Below are 16717 nucleotides of genomic sequence, written 5' to 3' on the forward strand. Positions count from 1 at the left end.
TATATGAGCTTTTGAGACTTCTATTCATCCATCCATTCGCTTCCGCTTATCCTTTTCAGGGTCGCAGGGGCTGATCCCAGCTGTCATAGGGCGAGAGGCAGGGTACACCCTGGACAGGCCGCCAGTCTGTCGCAGGGCTAACACACAGGGACAGACAACCATTCGCGCTCACATTCACACCTACGGGCAATTTAGATTTTTCAATTAACCTATCCCCACAAAGTGCATCTCTTTGGACTGTGGAAGGAAGCTGGAATACCTGGGGAGAACCCATGCAAACACGGGGAGAACATGCAAACTCCACACAGAAAGACCCTGCTAGCGGAATTGAACTCAGGACCTTCTTACTGTGAAACAACAATCCTAACCACTGTGCCACCGAGCTGCCCTCAGTGCGATATTCCCCCCCCCAAAAAAAACGTACATAAATTGCAAAAAAAAAAAACCAAAACAATGCCTGATGTAGCAATTATGTGCAAATTAATATATACATGTATTTTTTATTCAATCAGAAACTAAACAGTCAGTTAATTATTGTAATTTTTCATGGTCCAGGCTTTAAAGGGTTAACACAGGTCAGGGCTTAACTTCATGTAGTGACTGGGAATGAGTCGTGTGCACAAGGTGTGGATGTTGCGAATGAAATAAAGTTTCCACTAACAGTGACCGTGGACTCAATTAACCTAGCCTTATTGATGATTTATAAATGCCTCAGCCGTGTAGTGCTAGAAAAATAATCTCAGTCTTCTTTCTGATCTTCATAGCGTTTTTAGGGGCTCCGCTCAGGGGGAGAAAAACAACAAAACACTACATGCAAGTTTTGACATACAAAGGAGCGCCTGAAGTGATGATGTGTAACATGCGGCCACTCTGATCATAAAAACAGCCAACCCATTATAGCGCAGAGAGGTCAGTTTCCTGCTATAACATTAAAACAGTGAAAATAATGGGGTGAAAAATAACCGTGATTTAAACCTACAGAGCCACGGGGAGCGCAGTGATATAACATTGTCTGGAATTTCAAGAGCACAATTTCACGCTCCTAACTCCTCGTGGCGATTGGGGCTTAAGTGCTATCCAAGAGCGTGTGTCTAATATACATGGTGATGAGTTGCTGAGGGGTTACAAGGGCACTGCACAGCCAAATCGTTTCTTCAAATAAACTTCATTGACTTCAGAGTGGCAATCTGCTTAGATACTGCCCAGAGGAAATAATTTGAACATGACAAAAGAGGAGCGAGCTGCACATTTACTTGAACTCTACACTTCAGAAACTCTAAGTGGCTCCGGGATTAGCATATTTAACATTAACATGTTTTATATGAAAATGGATTTTTGCTGGCAGAGCAGTATCACTGCCGACAGAGTCTGCCGTTTGCAGTTTGTCACGAGTCAACCGAGGTTAACTTGCCATGAATAAAAGCCAAATTCATTTACATTAGACTTTTGTGTTTGTCTTTTGTCAGTCAGTCAACTTTTTTTAAAGGTTTCTGTGGAATAACAGAATGCAGTTTAGGTACTTTTTAGAGTCATTACAGGCTTATGTCTCTGTGCCGTTACAGCTTGTTCACAAATCCCATTTTCACACAAACAGAAAGCGCTGTATGAGTGTGTGGTGCAGGGAAAGGACAAAACCTATTAGCCCTGAATGAATCAGACCATATTTAGGTCATCGTTGTAGCTCAAACAGCTGTTGGCTAAGATTGTAACCTGGGATTATGAAGAGCCACGGGCTTGGTCAGCACCACCCCCACCCCACGACCCAAATCTCTCACAGAAATTTTAGAAGTGTCAAAATAAGCAGCGCACCGTCCACTGGTAGTGTGACAGCTATTATGTCATGCTGGGATGCTACAGGCTGGGATTGGGACAGGGTGACCTGATTCCGCGTTGGCACTGAATGAGAGCTTCTTCCAATCCTGTGAATTTGATGGGGAATCCTCAGCGGGCGCCCTCTGCTGGTTGGTTCTGCAATAACACGTGAGGCTTTTAAGTTGAAAAGACTAAAAAAAGACCCTTTCTAAAAGGTATACAAACATTTGAGCTTGTTGGATTTTATTTTAGTTTTTTGTCTTTATTAAATCTCAGGAAGTGGTCCTGCTTTGGGTATCCTCCCTAAAATTTATATCAGCGCTTTTATTTTGAATGTGTGCTTGTATGCTTTGCCCAGTGCAAGTCATATGAGTGACTTCTGTCAAATAATACCACAAAAAATAAAGAAAAACATGGTATGCAATGTATGTATGAAATGATAAAAGTGTGATCAAGTTTAAAATTTTAATCAGATCTGAGGCCTTATTATAAACAAAAGTTCAAAAATATTATCATTATATTCACAATTCTTTCAAATTTAGCAACAACCACATATAATCAATGACACAACTGATAGAGTTAGAGGAATATAGTCACTTCTTTAAAAAAATGTATTCTGAAATGATAGCGTGATGCAGTCAGGGGTAAAGTAAGGTCTTCTCAAAGAACGCCATTCTGAAAAGCTGAAAACGATTAATAAATGATAAAGTCTCACAGTTCAATCAGCATCAGAACTATCGACAATATGAGATCCTAAAGCGGCCTCACTCTTAAAAGTAAGAAAAACTTTACAGGGAGCAACTTTCTTTTGTAAAAGACAGCCATCTTTCCCCAGGAGTTTTGATAACACCAAACTTGACACAAAGCACTAAGCTACACTTTCTGTCAGACGTTTCCAGCAGCAACACTTGAGAAAATGGGTTGGTTTAACAGAAAATCCCGCTGATGTACAGTAGGATTCATGGTGTCCCACAAGGCTTAGAATGGAAAGGAAATGGGACAGACGAGAGCTTGCAGTTGTTTTTTTTTCTTAAAGTGGAGCCAAAATGTCACCGTAATTTGGCCATTTCAACCATTCTGCCTTATCATTAACAGTGACCGTGCACAAAGTCCAAAAACGTTCTGACCTGGCTGATAAATATCTTTTGCTCTCTGTGCCACCTGTGGTCTGAGTAAACCATCGCACTAAAGTAAGGTTTTTGAGGCGGCTCCGTCGCAGTAATGACCGGCCTCATCTTGCTCAAGTCTGCTTTAATATTCCTGAGAGCCACATGGCCAGCAGCGGGTAGTGTATACTTTGGACTGATATCATAAAGTGATTCTAAATGAGAATGAGTTGGTGCTGAGGCCAAACAGCGACTTGACAACAACCGTGTAGCCTGCTGAAGGAGTCAGACAAGACAGGTGACCTATTTTACCTGCTGATACGCAACTACAAGAAGTCATTTTGGATATCTCTCCTAACAGGGAGGCCAGTGGCTTCTTACTAGGCAGCGACAAGAGCCGACCTGAGCCAATCAACGAGTGAACGGCTCAACTCTTTCTCCTTAAAAACGGCATTTGACCACCTCCATCGAACCATAGAGATGTGGTTCGATGACTACTAGAATAGTTTCCATGTTTTTCCAACAGCAGCTGCGTAGGCAAAGACTACCCTCTCTATTCTCTGATGCAAACCCAGACATGTTGTTCTATAAGCATGCCTGAAATATAACAGAAACTGCTCTTCAGGGGACCTTTCAAGGAGTAAAGAGTTAAGAAAGTATGTCACTCCAAAGACTCTCCACTACATCAGAAAAGGTGATACAGGAAAACCAATTTTGCTTAAAATCAAGACTTTAGCTTTAAGCTCTAACCGTTGACCTATTGTTCACTGGATAGACTAGCAATCAACATTTTTATCCTGGCAAAAACAAGTATTTAAGAATAAATTACCATCTCAGTTTTATACTCCCACAGACAAAAAAAAATCAGAGCCTGGTACTATAATACATTTTGAGCAGCGTCTCACTTACGCTCTGTTCTCCCAGTCAGTCTAATAAGGCATGGCAGGGAATGAGAGGCCTGCCACGCCGAGAGAACTATATACAACCAAGGAGAGTGGGGAGATTGTGTCTGCTTTAATGGGGAGTTTCAGCCTGCTGACTGAGACTCGTACCAAGTAAGCCTGCACTGGCTGGTTTATTGGGCTAACATAAGCTGACAGAACACCTGATTGTAGATGCTTGTGTAAAGATGGATTACATGCACTAACACCTGGTGCACAGTGTGTGTGTGTGCTTGTGTGATGAAGGGAAAACAGCAGATAGCTCTTGGAGAGATGCTTCTGTTTCATTTCAAAACACCACCTGAGCCCTAATCCCTCAGTGCATGGTGCTAATTCACCATGGGACGCCCAAATGCTCTAGGTGGGGTACAGCACACAATCCATCAAGTGGGACTAGTCTGAACTTTTTCAGTGTGCAAAATATTAGATCATTTCCCATAAAGAACCACAAAAGTTTATTTTTTTCCAGCCCCCATCATTCACGAATATGTTTAAATAAAGACAAACTGAAAAGTTGTTTTTCAAGATAGTCTATATCTTTATTTACTATGACAACCATACCTAATGCCTAAGTCCACTCAATGACTTTTTACAATTTGAACAATTCAAGAAAAGAAAGTACTGAGAAGAAAAAAAAAATTGAAATTGAATTAAATTAACACAGGAAATCACTTCTTCTTGGCAACATCATTTTCTTTGTTTCTTTCCTGGAAACCTGAACATTAGTGTTGCAACAAATAACACTAGAGCGCAAGTGGGTTTTAAGGAAAAGGGTGTTGTGTGTGTCTGTGTGTATTGAAGCATATCACTCTCGGGAAACCCAATCTGGATTTTCGGGAGGTTGTACACATTTCTGACACGTTTTGAGCCGAGTAACGATAAACGTGCTGCATCTTCATCGTACGCCGATAAACAGTCGCGTGGCTGAAATGTCTTTGCTTCGACGCTTTTTGTATGGAATGTAGAAAGTGCTCTTTTTTGTTACACCTGTGCTATTCTCCTTTAATGTTCCCATTTTCACCTTCATCTGACAGTTTAACGCCTCGCTCTTTGCTCAACTGCTTCTCTGTAATGCTTTGTTCACCTTGTAATTAAGTCCCTTGTGATATCTGGGCTAATGTTAATGCAGTCACAGAGCATGCCGCAGCCGGTGGTACTCTTTAAGTTTCATTACATATTTCGCTGCACTTTCATTCTGCAACAAATAAACACGAGACCAATGAGTCTGCGCATCTTCAAAATCTAAGCGATGAGGCACCGATGGTAGAGTTTTACTGTGAACAGGTTACGTTTACGGGAAACGATAAATACCGATACAGCTGAGGCCGATAACAACTGTGAGGGATTCCTTTCTGTTAAATAAAGGTAAGAACGGGCACACTGGGAGGAAACGGTGATAAAAGCTCAACAGGTTCGACTGTGGCTCAGAAGCTTCGTTAGCATGTGCTCGCATTTCGACTGATGACATCAAGCATAAACAAAAAGCTTCTTGGGTAATGGCCTCACTACAGCAAACATATCTGTAATATTTAAATATATTCAAAAATTTCAAATGAAGGCCAATCAAACATTACATCGCTTATTCTCTTAGACATTTCTAGCATTAATATATAATATGGTTGACCAGGTCAAATGGAATGCAATTAAGCACTAATGCGCTAATGATTGGTTATTGCTGTCATGTAATTTGCTAGTCGTACTTTCTCTTGTCAAAGCTGCTGAATTATACACTCAAAAGCTGCTTTCTGTGGGGGGTTTTTTTTGGTTTGGAGGGTTAATAAACAGGGATCCACCTCCTTAACTTGTTGATTGGTTCTTTTGCAAAGATCAAAGGATCATATTGTGAACTTGGTTGGGCTGATTGGGAGGTTGCTGTGATTGACTGGATGTTGTCAAAGTTCCCCAAACAGACTCAGATCTGAGATCGGTTTCTGTTTATATTTGATTTTCTTTTTTTCTTTTTTTTGAAAGAGAAAAATTTAAGAACACTCTTCATCAGTTTATATCACCTTAAGACTTATTCAAGTGGAAAATAATCCTTCAAAAGGAGAGAACCCTAAAGTGCAGAGCTACTAGAGCGGCACCAATGCAGCAGTGGTATTAAAAGTGGGACTTGCACTGAAGCGTTACTGACTTCAGGTGTCTTGTTACTGACAAATTTCTCAAAATATGTAATTACTCTTTTCATTTAGAGGAGATCTGTGCCTGGTGGGGAACTGTCTTCATCCTATCTGTTCCATTTGGAAGGCCGGCTGGTGGAGTTAGTAGCTTGGTGGCTTGGTTGTAGATTGGCGCCTGGCTCACTTGCGGGGTTGGTGGATGTGCTGGTTGATGTGCTGGGCAGGGGGCAGCTTGGGAACACCAGGCTGGGGCTTGTTGTGGGCCACCTGGGCAGCAGCTGGGGTGAAGTCCTTATCACCCTAAACATAAATCAGCAAATAAAAAACAGCAAATGAGGACAAAGTTGTGAACCAAAAAGAAAAGCTAAGCCAAAAGGCTAGTAGTGTAAGGATAAAACAACATCATAGACAATCTAAAGGACTGAAAAAATGTATGTGTGTGTATAGAACTCAGTTCATAACCAGGTTTGCGTACTTTATCCCTGCGTGATATGATACAGTATCTGGACCTTTAAATCCTTTCCCACTGATCCCCCTGAAGATGCATGACAGGTACAGTATGGAGCCCTCATCTGCTCTCCAGGTTTAATCTATTATTCCAAGAAAAATGCACATAAATAGCCTTCCTGTTTCTAAATCGGATCAAGTCAGGGAATTTTAATCAGCAACTTAGAGGAGAATCACAGTTGGATTTCGTCCTCTTTTTGTTGTTATCCTCACTCCTTACTTCTCTATCTCTGCCAGCGTTTCATTTCTTTGTCCCGTTTCTTCTACCTGCTCCATCTGCTGTTGCCTTCTCTTTATGCTTTGCTTTCTGAGCAATAAAACTGGACTTGCATATAGGCATGGGTGTGAATAGGAGATTTTATATACTGTACAGTTATATAGGTTGATGGTGGCTGGTGAGCTTGATTAAAGCTGTAAAACTAAGCGCTCAAAGAAAGAATGAAAAGCACAGAGTTAACACATACAGTCCACTGCTGTGTGTGTGTGACTGACGGGATTACTGGCCATTTTAATTCTTCCATCTGAAATCTTTGAGTTTATTTAAGCTGGCAATTTGCTGATGCCTTCTCGTTCATCCAGATGTTACCATATGTGGATGTTACGCCATCATAAAAATAACAGCATAACACATGGTTCCTTGATAGCCTCATTTCTTAGGATGTCCACATGGACGGAGTTATATAACCCTTTTAATCAACCCTCTACAAACAAACACAGCCTGTCTTTCTGAGCTTCTTGCTGAACTTTACTCACCCACCCCATCCTCGCCTGACCCTAATCCGTTCTGCTTAATGTGTTGGGGGTTTCTTTTCACCGCGCGTGTGGCTGTGCACTGGTTTTCCAGCAAGATGGTGTTTGTGTGTAGGTGGGCGCACAAACAAAGTGTGCATGTGTGTGCTTCTTTTATTTAAAGAAAATTCCAGAGTTGACTCCAGGGGATGTGGATGATATTAACCTCCAATTACCCTTCACTCTCTTCTGAAGCTCAAAGCTTTTTCCGCGAATACCTCCATCCTACTGCAGAGGTATAGGAGGGAATCTAACAAATTAACTGTCTTATTGCAACACGCTGTGAAAAGAAGTGAGGGTGACTGGCATCTCTTAAAATGACAATGCCAAAAATCAACAAAAAATGTATCCTATTTTCAGATATTTAATCGAATTAAAGATTAAAATGTCTGTAATAAACATCATCAAGCCCAAAAGGCCTGTTCTCATGTTGGAGGACTTTACTAGGCTGCAGTATGCGAACGAACAAACCGTAAAACTTAAGGAACAATGTGCTTTAGGCTGAGAGATCAAAGTGGAGATGTTTGGCCATAATGCATAGCACCACATCTCATGATAACCAAACAAAGCATATCAGTGCGAACCCTTCATGCCAACTATCAAGCACAATGATGACTTGGAGGGGTGATGATTTGGGCTCGTTTAGGAGCCATATGACGTGGTTACCTTGCAGTCACTGGGTCACCTATAAACGTCTCTGTATACCAAAGTATACAGGAGTATATTCTAGAGTCTGATGTGAGGCCGTCTGTCCAAAAGCTAAAGGTCAAAACTGGGTCATGCACAGGACAATGATCCTAAGCCCAGGTGCAAATCTACAACAGAATGACTGAAAAAGAAAAAATCAAGGTGATGCAATGACCCAAGGAGGTCCAGACCTCATCATGATCTTAAGAGAGCTGTGCGCAACTGAACGCCTGCAGACGTCAAAGACCAGAAGCAAAGTTCTTCAACAATGATGTCAGAGACTGATGGTCAGTCAGAAAACCATTATTTCAAGGTGTTCTTGCTAAAGTTGGTTCTGAAAGCTACTAAATTATTGGTGTGTACTTAGTTTTTCACAGGATGGCATAGGGTCATGTGTAAACCTTATGTTTCAGGACTCTTGACAGTTTTTTGGGGGGGGGATGGGTGTACAGACTTTGTGGTGTGATCTGATTACAGGTAAGAAGAAGAAACAAAGTCTGAAAAAAAACTTACTCTGGGCGTTTAATAATTGCTAGACCTGTAATTGCATTTCTTCCCTTTTTTCTACCTTCTTCTTCAGCTTCTTTAGATGCTTTACTTCCTGGTAATAGTTCTATTATAAAAAAATGCATTTTAGAAACACATTCAGCAACTGAAAGAAAAATTGAAGGTACATAGCCAGGAGGCATCTTTTTTTGTAAGCTAAAAAAAGGGGAAAAAAAACTCTGGAGACCACACACACACTGAAGTGTTTCACTTAACTCTTAAAAGGCTTTTCTGAGGCTTTGTGCACTGCTAGCCTCTGGGCTTGATGGCAGTGATAGGGGCAAATGGGAAGGCTAGAGGAGGATCGGGGGATAAATGGGATGCCTGCCACCTTCTGATATCACTGCAATCTTCCGCAAACAATCTGCCTGGTCTGACACACACACACAAAGCGGGGAACGAAGCCATCCAGCCAGTCAAGGACACTTTTCACACAGACACACGCACACATACAGTCAAAAAGAATTAAACACAAACAGCTATTCACAGACTTTGACCCGCTTTTCAAAGCAGCAGGTCAAGGCTGTAAAAGCCTAAACAGACTCTGAGACTGATGCAGTTAAAGTCATGTGTGGTTAATACCCAGCATTTTGCAGCAAAGTGAACTACTAGCTAATGTGCAGCTTGCAATTTCCAGTTTTGGTTGGGAGTGTGTCAGAGAAGCAGCTTCAACTCTGTGGTCTTTTTTGCAGAAGGTTTTGGCGCTGCACGGTGGCACCACATTTTATTAAACCAGATTCATAAATAACAGATAAGCCATTTTTCCCTCATCTCATTTGGCACCAGTATTTTCTCGATTTTCATTCCCTCCCCTGCTTTTTCTCCCATCTCTCTGTCTTGTTCTGCTGAGCCTCTATGGTCCCTGTAGAACCCCTGTCCCAGATATAAACCACATTATAATGCTTATTTCAACACCACTGGTGGTCTGTATAAATGTGTGTCTTACCTTTGTAACCACTCCAGACACAATCACAGGGGCCCTCGGTGGACTTTAAAGAAAAAAACAGGAGACCGAAAAGAGAAATTAGAAAGGACAATTACTTTTTTTTAAACCAGGTCAATAGCACAGCTGTCTGCATATACTTTATGCCAACATTTACACAAGTTTGCCTACATCAAATAAATAAGGAACATCCCAAAGGTGCCAAAAACCTCCAACACCTACCCACCCACTTACCTACCCACACACACACACACACTACACACCCCGGATGGACCTGCCAGCAGCTTAAATAGCTCCCATTCATTCTGGCCAAACACTGAGGCTCACAGCTTCTAGATGGAAAGGAAGAGGGGAAGGGAGGAGTGAGTAAGAAAACTAAACCTCTGAAAGAGAAAGAGAGCTAAAGCGAAGCCTGATGATGAAGATGAAGAAAAAAGATTTAGGGAGGAGGAGAAAAAGGAGAACAGAGAGGAAAGAAAGGTGATGAAGGGTAAAGTACTGTAGAAGGAGGAGGAGAAAGAGGACAGAGAGAACCAGGGAGTGAAATACCTATATAATAACAGACTGTTAGAGGAGAGTAAAAGAGGATGAAGGAGAGAGGCAGGCGAGCGCTCACTCAGACATGGAGGGAAGGGATGGAGGCAGAGAAAAAGATGAGGAGGAGGAATGCGGAACCCGAGGTAAGTATCGACCTTGACATGACAAACGAGTGCCGTCTAATTTTACGGCATAGTCACCCCTCCGGCTAAAAGTGCAGTCAAGTTAGCCACCTTCAAAACTCCACTTAAGGACATTAACTATAGCAGCAAGCATGTCCAGCTTACAGCTTACCTCATTACCGGCCTAATTTAGATTGAAAAAAGATGAAAAGTTTTGGACACACACTTCAAACTGCAGTCTCAGCAGTCAAAATACGAACATTTTCAACCCATCTGCTCCTTTCTTTAAAAAAAAAATATTTTTATGATTCGCGCACAACTTATCCAATTAACAGTTGCAGATTTCCAACACATCTGTGAAACATCGAACTCACCGATCAACATCCAGGCACTCATCTTAATGAGAAAATTCACACCTTGGTATTACATTAACGCCTAGATACGTCGAATATCATCGATTACTCCATGCTAGCCGCTTGTCAAAAAGCGAGGTTGAGAGGTTCTCTATTAGCAATTCAATTAACTGAAAATGTAGCACATTAGCACCGCAAGTGTTCCTTATTCTAATCAACACTAAGTTAGATGGGAGGAGGTCGTGGAAGTAGATTTTTAAATGTTTTTAAGGCTAGCTGGGGAGCAGGTGGAGGGTAAATCAGCAAGTGAAGATGAAAAGGGAAAAAAGTGCTTTTCAGAAGATCAACTCAAACAGTTTATCCTGGATGTTAACTCTACTTATAGACTTGGAAATAAAAACATGTAACATAGGTACAGGAGTTGTTTTAGCCCTTCTGGCTCATTTGAAGCGACAGTCAGATGCAACACTTGGGTTGAAGTGAATAGCAATGCTCAGTTGGATATGTATTCATATAGTGACACAGTGTGGACTCATGCTGGGCAGTCAAATTGTATTGTACTGAGTATCCCTCTCCAATGTGCACTTTGAGGTGAAATCTTGAAATATTATACAATAGACAATAAAGTGAGAGATATTTAAAAAAAAAAATAGATTTAAGAGAAAGGTCAGTGCATAGAATTAAGGATATTGTTTCAAAGGGTGTCTCTTGCTCCTGGCATCAGGGCATCATAACAACAGACAGCAGACAGATAAGACATGTCTAGACAAACTGGGAGTGGTGGTGGGGGGTTAAGCTGTAAAACAGTCAAGCATTTGGCTCCTTCAGGTTTTAAGAGTTTTGTTTTTGATCGGACTCAAAGAAAATAAGCTTTTTACTCGACTGGCTAAACACACAAAACTTTGGTTTTTTTCTCCTTGGGAGTACGCTCAAGTCTGGAATGTGGCTTTTTTCCTAGATCCTTGGCCAATATGTGCTACCAGAACAGTTTAAATCCACCTTGGCACTGGTTTTCTGGGGATGGGACATGTTTTATCAAACGATATTCTTTCATTTGATGACGGCGGAGGTCTTCTCCAGTTTGGTTTGATCTGGTGACTGTTAAGGCAACACCGTACAAGTCAGATTACTTCAGCTTTTTTGTTTTGTTTTTTTGGACCAACTCAAAGAGGCTTTAGCCAAATTCAAAGGTGATTCATTAAAATTGTTACTATTGGTTTCATTTTCTCATGCACAACGTATATTTTTAATCAAATGGTCACAAATAACAGGCAACGTAGACTCATCGTTATTCCTGTAAATGCACCAACTGTGCTTAGATCCGAAGTCATGCAACCCACCCAAATGCCAACTCCCAGCCGGGAAAAACCACGATCAAACCACGCGCTGACCCTTGGTGCCCTGTGGAGGGGAGTGTTGCCATTCTGGAAGAGACTACTCCCTTCCAGATAGACATGTTGCATCAGAGCATAAAGGTGATCACAGGCAGCAGCTCCGTATTGATTTGAAGCAACCCTCCCCTCTAATGGAACAAGCGGACCTAAACCGTGCCAACAAATGCCTCTCCCAGCCGCGGATCTCCTCACTGCAGGGCCAAGGGTTCCGATTTTTCCTGTAATTTGCAAGCTGTCCGCAGCCACTGCATAATCACCAGCTGCAGACAAACACTAATGACAGGTTTTAGTCACACTTGATAAACAGATAACAGTCACTCTGTTTAAGACTTATTAATCAGAGATTAGTAAAACCACACCATGGCAAGCCCTGAATCCTTGATCTAGATACCGCACAAAAGCATTATCCTTCAGATTAGACTACTGACACCTTTGTAATCTATTCTATCTGCACGGTGAAGAGGAACGACAGGAGGGCAGAGAGAAGGAGAAATCAAAAGTGACAAAGACCTCTTTTTTTGGTTTTCTGTGCGCAGGAGGAATGCGGCTGCGTTCACAGGCAGAATGAGTCTGCAGGGGGCAGTAGAGAGCTGCGTGGGATCTTGGGGAGGCTTAGTGCCAGGAGAGGGGAAGAGTTAGAGGAAAGAGAGAGAGGAACAGGGGAGGAAAAGAGTGACGGAGAGTCAGAAATCTCAACTGTTAAGTCAAATGTAGACCTGTGCAATAATCCATCTGCGTGACGTTTTTCTTTAACCTTTTTATTTTTTTAGCCATAAAGCCACTGCTACTTCTACCCCACCCATTTCTCTCTCTGCTTCAGCAGAGCAGGAAGTTTGTTGCCGTGGGCGAGGTGCTGGTTGCCATAGAAACTGATGCCTGTTGCCCGTCTTCCCTCCTCTTCCCCCCTTATCTCCCTCTCTCTCCTCTCAACTTTTCACCATGAGCTGTCAACCTACTGCACATCTCACCACAGCTCCTGCGCACAGTGTATGTGTGCAGCGACTGAGTCGATCTTTTTCCGAGTCTCTGGAACATATCCCCCTCTCACCACAACCTGTAGTGCATCCGACACAAAGCCGATCACCTGGCATGTAGTTTATAGACATTCAGCTGAGAGTCCCATCCGAAAGATGTGCAAGAAGTTCATAACGCACCGAGTGGGACTTTTTTCACCCCTATTAAACTTCTCTTACTCTTGTAATGTACATCACACTGTACCTGAATGTTTTACATAGTGGTTCCTGATGGCTTATGAGAACCACTTTCACACGATTATGGAGCAGGAAGCTCCAGCTTTTGCTTCCCCTTTCTGGCCTTTTCCCACTCGTTCCACCCCTTCTCCATCTCTTACCTGTCCTTTTTCCTATCTTCATACTGCCACAGCACCCCTTACCATACGATAATAATCCCCTCCTATCCTAATCCTCTCCCCTCCATAATCCCAGCCGCCTATTTCTTTCCTTGCTTCATCTGTCCATCTCAGCTAGATTGGGAGAGGCAGGTGTTCCCCCGACAACAACGCTCCACTGGCTGCAACTAATACGAAATTTACCCAGTAGCCACCTGCTAGACGTCCATCAGCGTGACACAGAGAGGGACCGACAGAAGTGCGTGTGACCGAGAGCTGCAGTGATTGTATTTAGTGAGTGCACCTACTCTGCCTCTGTTTTTGTAGATGTGCTGACAGGTAATCTTTAGATCACAACGAAGAACGTGCACCTGAACTTGCGGAGCAAAAGATGAGAGCGGGCAGGGCAGGGTCGCAGTGGGTGAAGAAAATGCTCCATTTTCCTAATTAGTGCAAAAAGATGTGATCTTTCTACACTGTAAGCTCTGCAGGCAAATATCTGGAAGAGGCCTTGTTGTTTGGGTATTTCTAACTGTGCAAGTCCTAAAGTCATGATGCGATGCAAGGAGATGATGCAAACAGGACTGGATAAAGAATCATAAAGGATCCTTTGCACTGCACCGGTGACAAGCAGTTTGTTTTTATATACTCTCAAACAACATGACAAAATAAGGAAGTACATACTTGCTAAGCTGGAATAGCGCCGATCACCATCTACAACAGGTATAAAGCGCAGTCTGCATGCTTTTTTGTACTTGCGATAAATACTTGGCCTCAATTTTTAAACTTTAATGCCCTCTCTATTATTACCACCCGTCATCTTGGCAGAAAAGAGAAGACGGCAGCAGGAAATGACTTACTGGTGCTGACAGGCTTGATGCTAGTCTATTACAGGAAAAGACTCAACCAACCAGCTTTGCAGATGAAGACCATGCAATATGTCATTTAGTGTGCGTACGTGTGGAAAGTAGTGCACAGAAAATTTCCTGACAGTTGGCAATGTTCTTGAACCCTGCTCACTGCTGTGCACTGCCTGTCACTTCCCATTTACCACCTCTCATTAACACACACACGCACACACACAGATATGTGGTGAGAATATGCCACCTGTGCCGATACGCACACAGCTGACGTACCCTTATGAATATTGAGGAGATATAGGAGGGGGTACAAGCACACATTCAAAGACAGACACACGCAGCTACCCGGAAAAAAGGGAGCAACTTGCAACGACGCCGTTGCAGAGCAGAGAGACCTCAGCACAAGCAATGCAATTCAAGCAACAAAAGACGAACATGCTAATGCGGAGACGGAACAATTATTGTCTCTCGCAAACAGAGCCAGCGTGATGTAAAACATTAAAACCGAGCCTGTTTATGGCAAAACAATAGCGACTGCTGAATAGGCTGTTCGAGTTAATGCTGTAATTATGCAGTAATTATGTTGTTTACTGAATTAGCTGGCGACAACACATGAAAAGTCTGCCGCGGAACTGCCTACAGTACAGCCTTACGGAAAAACGAAAGCCGCTAAATGCCTTGGTTGGCAATTTGCAGAGCGTGTTTGTGATTAGCAATTTACAAATCACCACAGTTAAAGGCTGCACACAGACTAACAAATATGTGTGTACTTAGGTTTTATTAAAAAAACAAAAACACATGACATGACAAAGCCTTTCACATTTGAAAGACTGTGCGTTAGTTTCGTCTTGAATCCCCGTGCAGCCTTTTAGTGTCTTATCATGCAGTTTCATCTTTCATTTTGCCTGCATAATGCTTAGTTTTTGCATATCTGTGCAAAAACTTAGCAGTCATTTCATCTCTGTATTTGTTTTGCCTGCCGCTTTGATAGTTATGCGTCACTGTGGCTACGTCGCACATATCTGATGCCATTTCCGTCTCTTTGTAGGTCTTTTGTGGTGGTTTTGATGGTCCTTTGATTGACTTTCTGTGGTTTACAGTCACCTCAAGAGATCCCTCTACCCGAGCGATGGCTCGACTACTCGGGTCTTTCTCAAAAGCGAGCGCATTACCTGCTGCTGATGTACTCCTCGCTGTCATCTTTCTGCGGTGGTTCTGGAGCAGGAGTTGGCTGGTGCTTCTGCACTATCCTCATACCGCCTGCCTTTACTGGAGCACACCCACACACAGAGAGACAGAACACGTATGCAGTGATTTGCCAGATCAGCTGAGAGAATTTGTTCAAGCTCTCACTATCAAAACAGGAAATTCAAATAGATTAAAAAAGCCACTTTAGCTGTGTTTGGAGAGTTAGGTGACTTAGGCCTTTTTATTTTATAGCCAGCGTTTGAAGAAGCAAAAATAAATGAATTTTAAGAATTTTGTTCAATGCTGACATAATCATGTCTGTGACTTGCACAGAGGTCGGTTGTAGCAGTTGCTGGACGACTGTTCTGTGGTTGTCCTTGATCTGGGACAGCCTCACACACTACAAGTTAATGCGTGTGTTGTGAGCTTCCCGCTGATCACAGGTTGGGTGCGAGGTGCACTGGTTATCTTACTGTGTTATCAGTCCTGCAGCTGCTGTGGCCCACTGCCCTGCCTGCTACTGCTTATGTCCACGTACACCTTTTCCCGTTTCTGTGCAGCCTACATGGCTGAAGCCTCGAGCCCATGGCCTCCACGTCACCGCCCGCCATTCAGCAGCCATTAGCGGCAACATTGAAACTAAAACATTTCTAAAGGGCCGGCGATCCTCACCAGTCGCTACAATGTCAGCAGTGTGATGTTGCAAGAGCCCACGCAAATCAGGAAGTAGGGGAATGTGCGAAAGATAATTACGGCACATTATTCTAAACGCAATCTGGACAGCACAGACGATTTATAGTCTGAGGCATCTGCCAGTGTAAGGGTTGCATAAGTATTAATCATCACCATCATGTGATCTTTTCTCTCCTTTTTTGATCTGAGACATTGCACAAACAAAAGGCCTTCAGATTCATAACAGGCTTAAAAAAAAACCACAGCACAGGGAGCTTTACCTGCAGGGAGATGACCGCCTTTGGTTTCGATTTTCTCCTTCGGCGGCGATGACATGCTGCCTGCTCAGATGTGGGGCTCTGCTGCGAGAAAGGAGCTGAGCCTCAATTTTAAAGCAGTTCCCGCTTTATTCTGCCTGAAAAATGTGGACTACACTCAAGTCTGGATCGTCAACGTGGCTTTTTCCTGAGCATTGTTTGGAAGAGATGCGTGGTGACGTCGTGCGGAGCCGTAAAAAGCGCGGTGACGTCAGTCGTAAAAATCTCAACTAAGGTATTCGTGTTGTTAAAAGATTTACCAGAGTACTTTTATTATTATTATTATTATTATTATTATTATTATTATTATTATTATTATTATTATTTCCGGTAATGTATGTCTGATTTATTTGAGCAATAAATCCCAGTTACGAAAGCAGAGCTATCGGTAAAGTACTGCACATCATCAGGAAGGTCTTTGTGAGTAAACATGACATAGATCTAATTGAGCTCATGATTTAATCTCTGGCCTCAT

At 42.5% G+C, this 16717-nt stretch overlaps 1 protein-coding gene across 1 annotated transcript; it reads right to left on the reverse strand.

Moving 5' to 3' along the window:
- Positions 1–4662: 4662 nt before the first annotated feature.
- On the reverse strand, positions 4663–16421 carry dap (death-associated protein). The gene is made up of 4 exons (XM_003443515.3): positions 16207–16421; positions 15238–15334; positions 9455–9497; positions 4663–6279 (listed from the first exon to the last, which is right to left on the reverse strand). Exons 1-4 carry the CDS (start codon positions 16259–16261, stop codon positions 6160–6162), a joined length of 315 nt encoding a protein of 104 aa, XP_003443563.1. The 5' UTR covers positions 16262–16421; the 3' UTR covers positions 4663–6159.
- Positions 16422–16717: the final 296 nt, after the last annotated feature.

The sequence above is a fragment of the Oreochromis niloticus genome, linkage group LG9, assembly GCF_001858045.2.
Source record: "Oreochromis niloticus isolate F11D_XX linkage group LG9, O_niloticus_UMD_NMBU, whole genome shotgun sequence".
Taxonomy (NCBI): Eukaryota; Metazoa; Chordata; class Actinopteri; order Cichliformes; family Cichlidae; genus Oreochromis; species Oreochromis niloticus.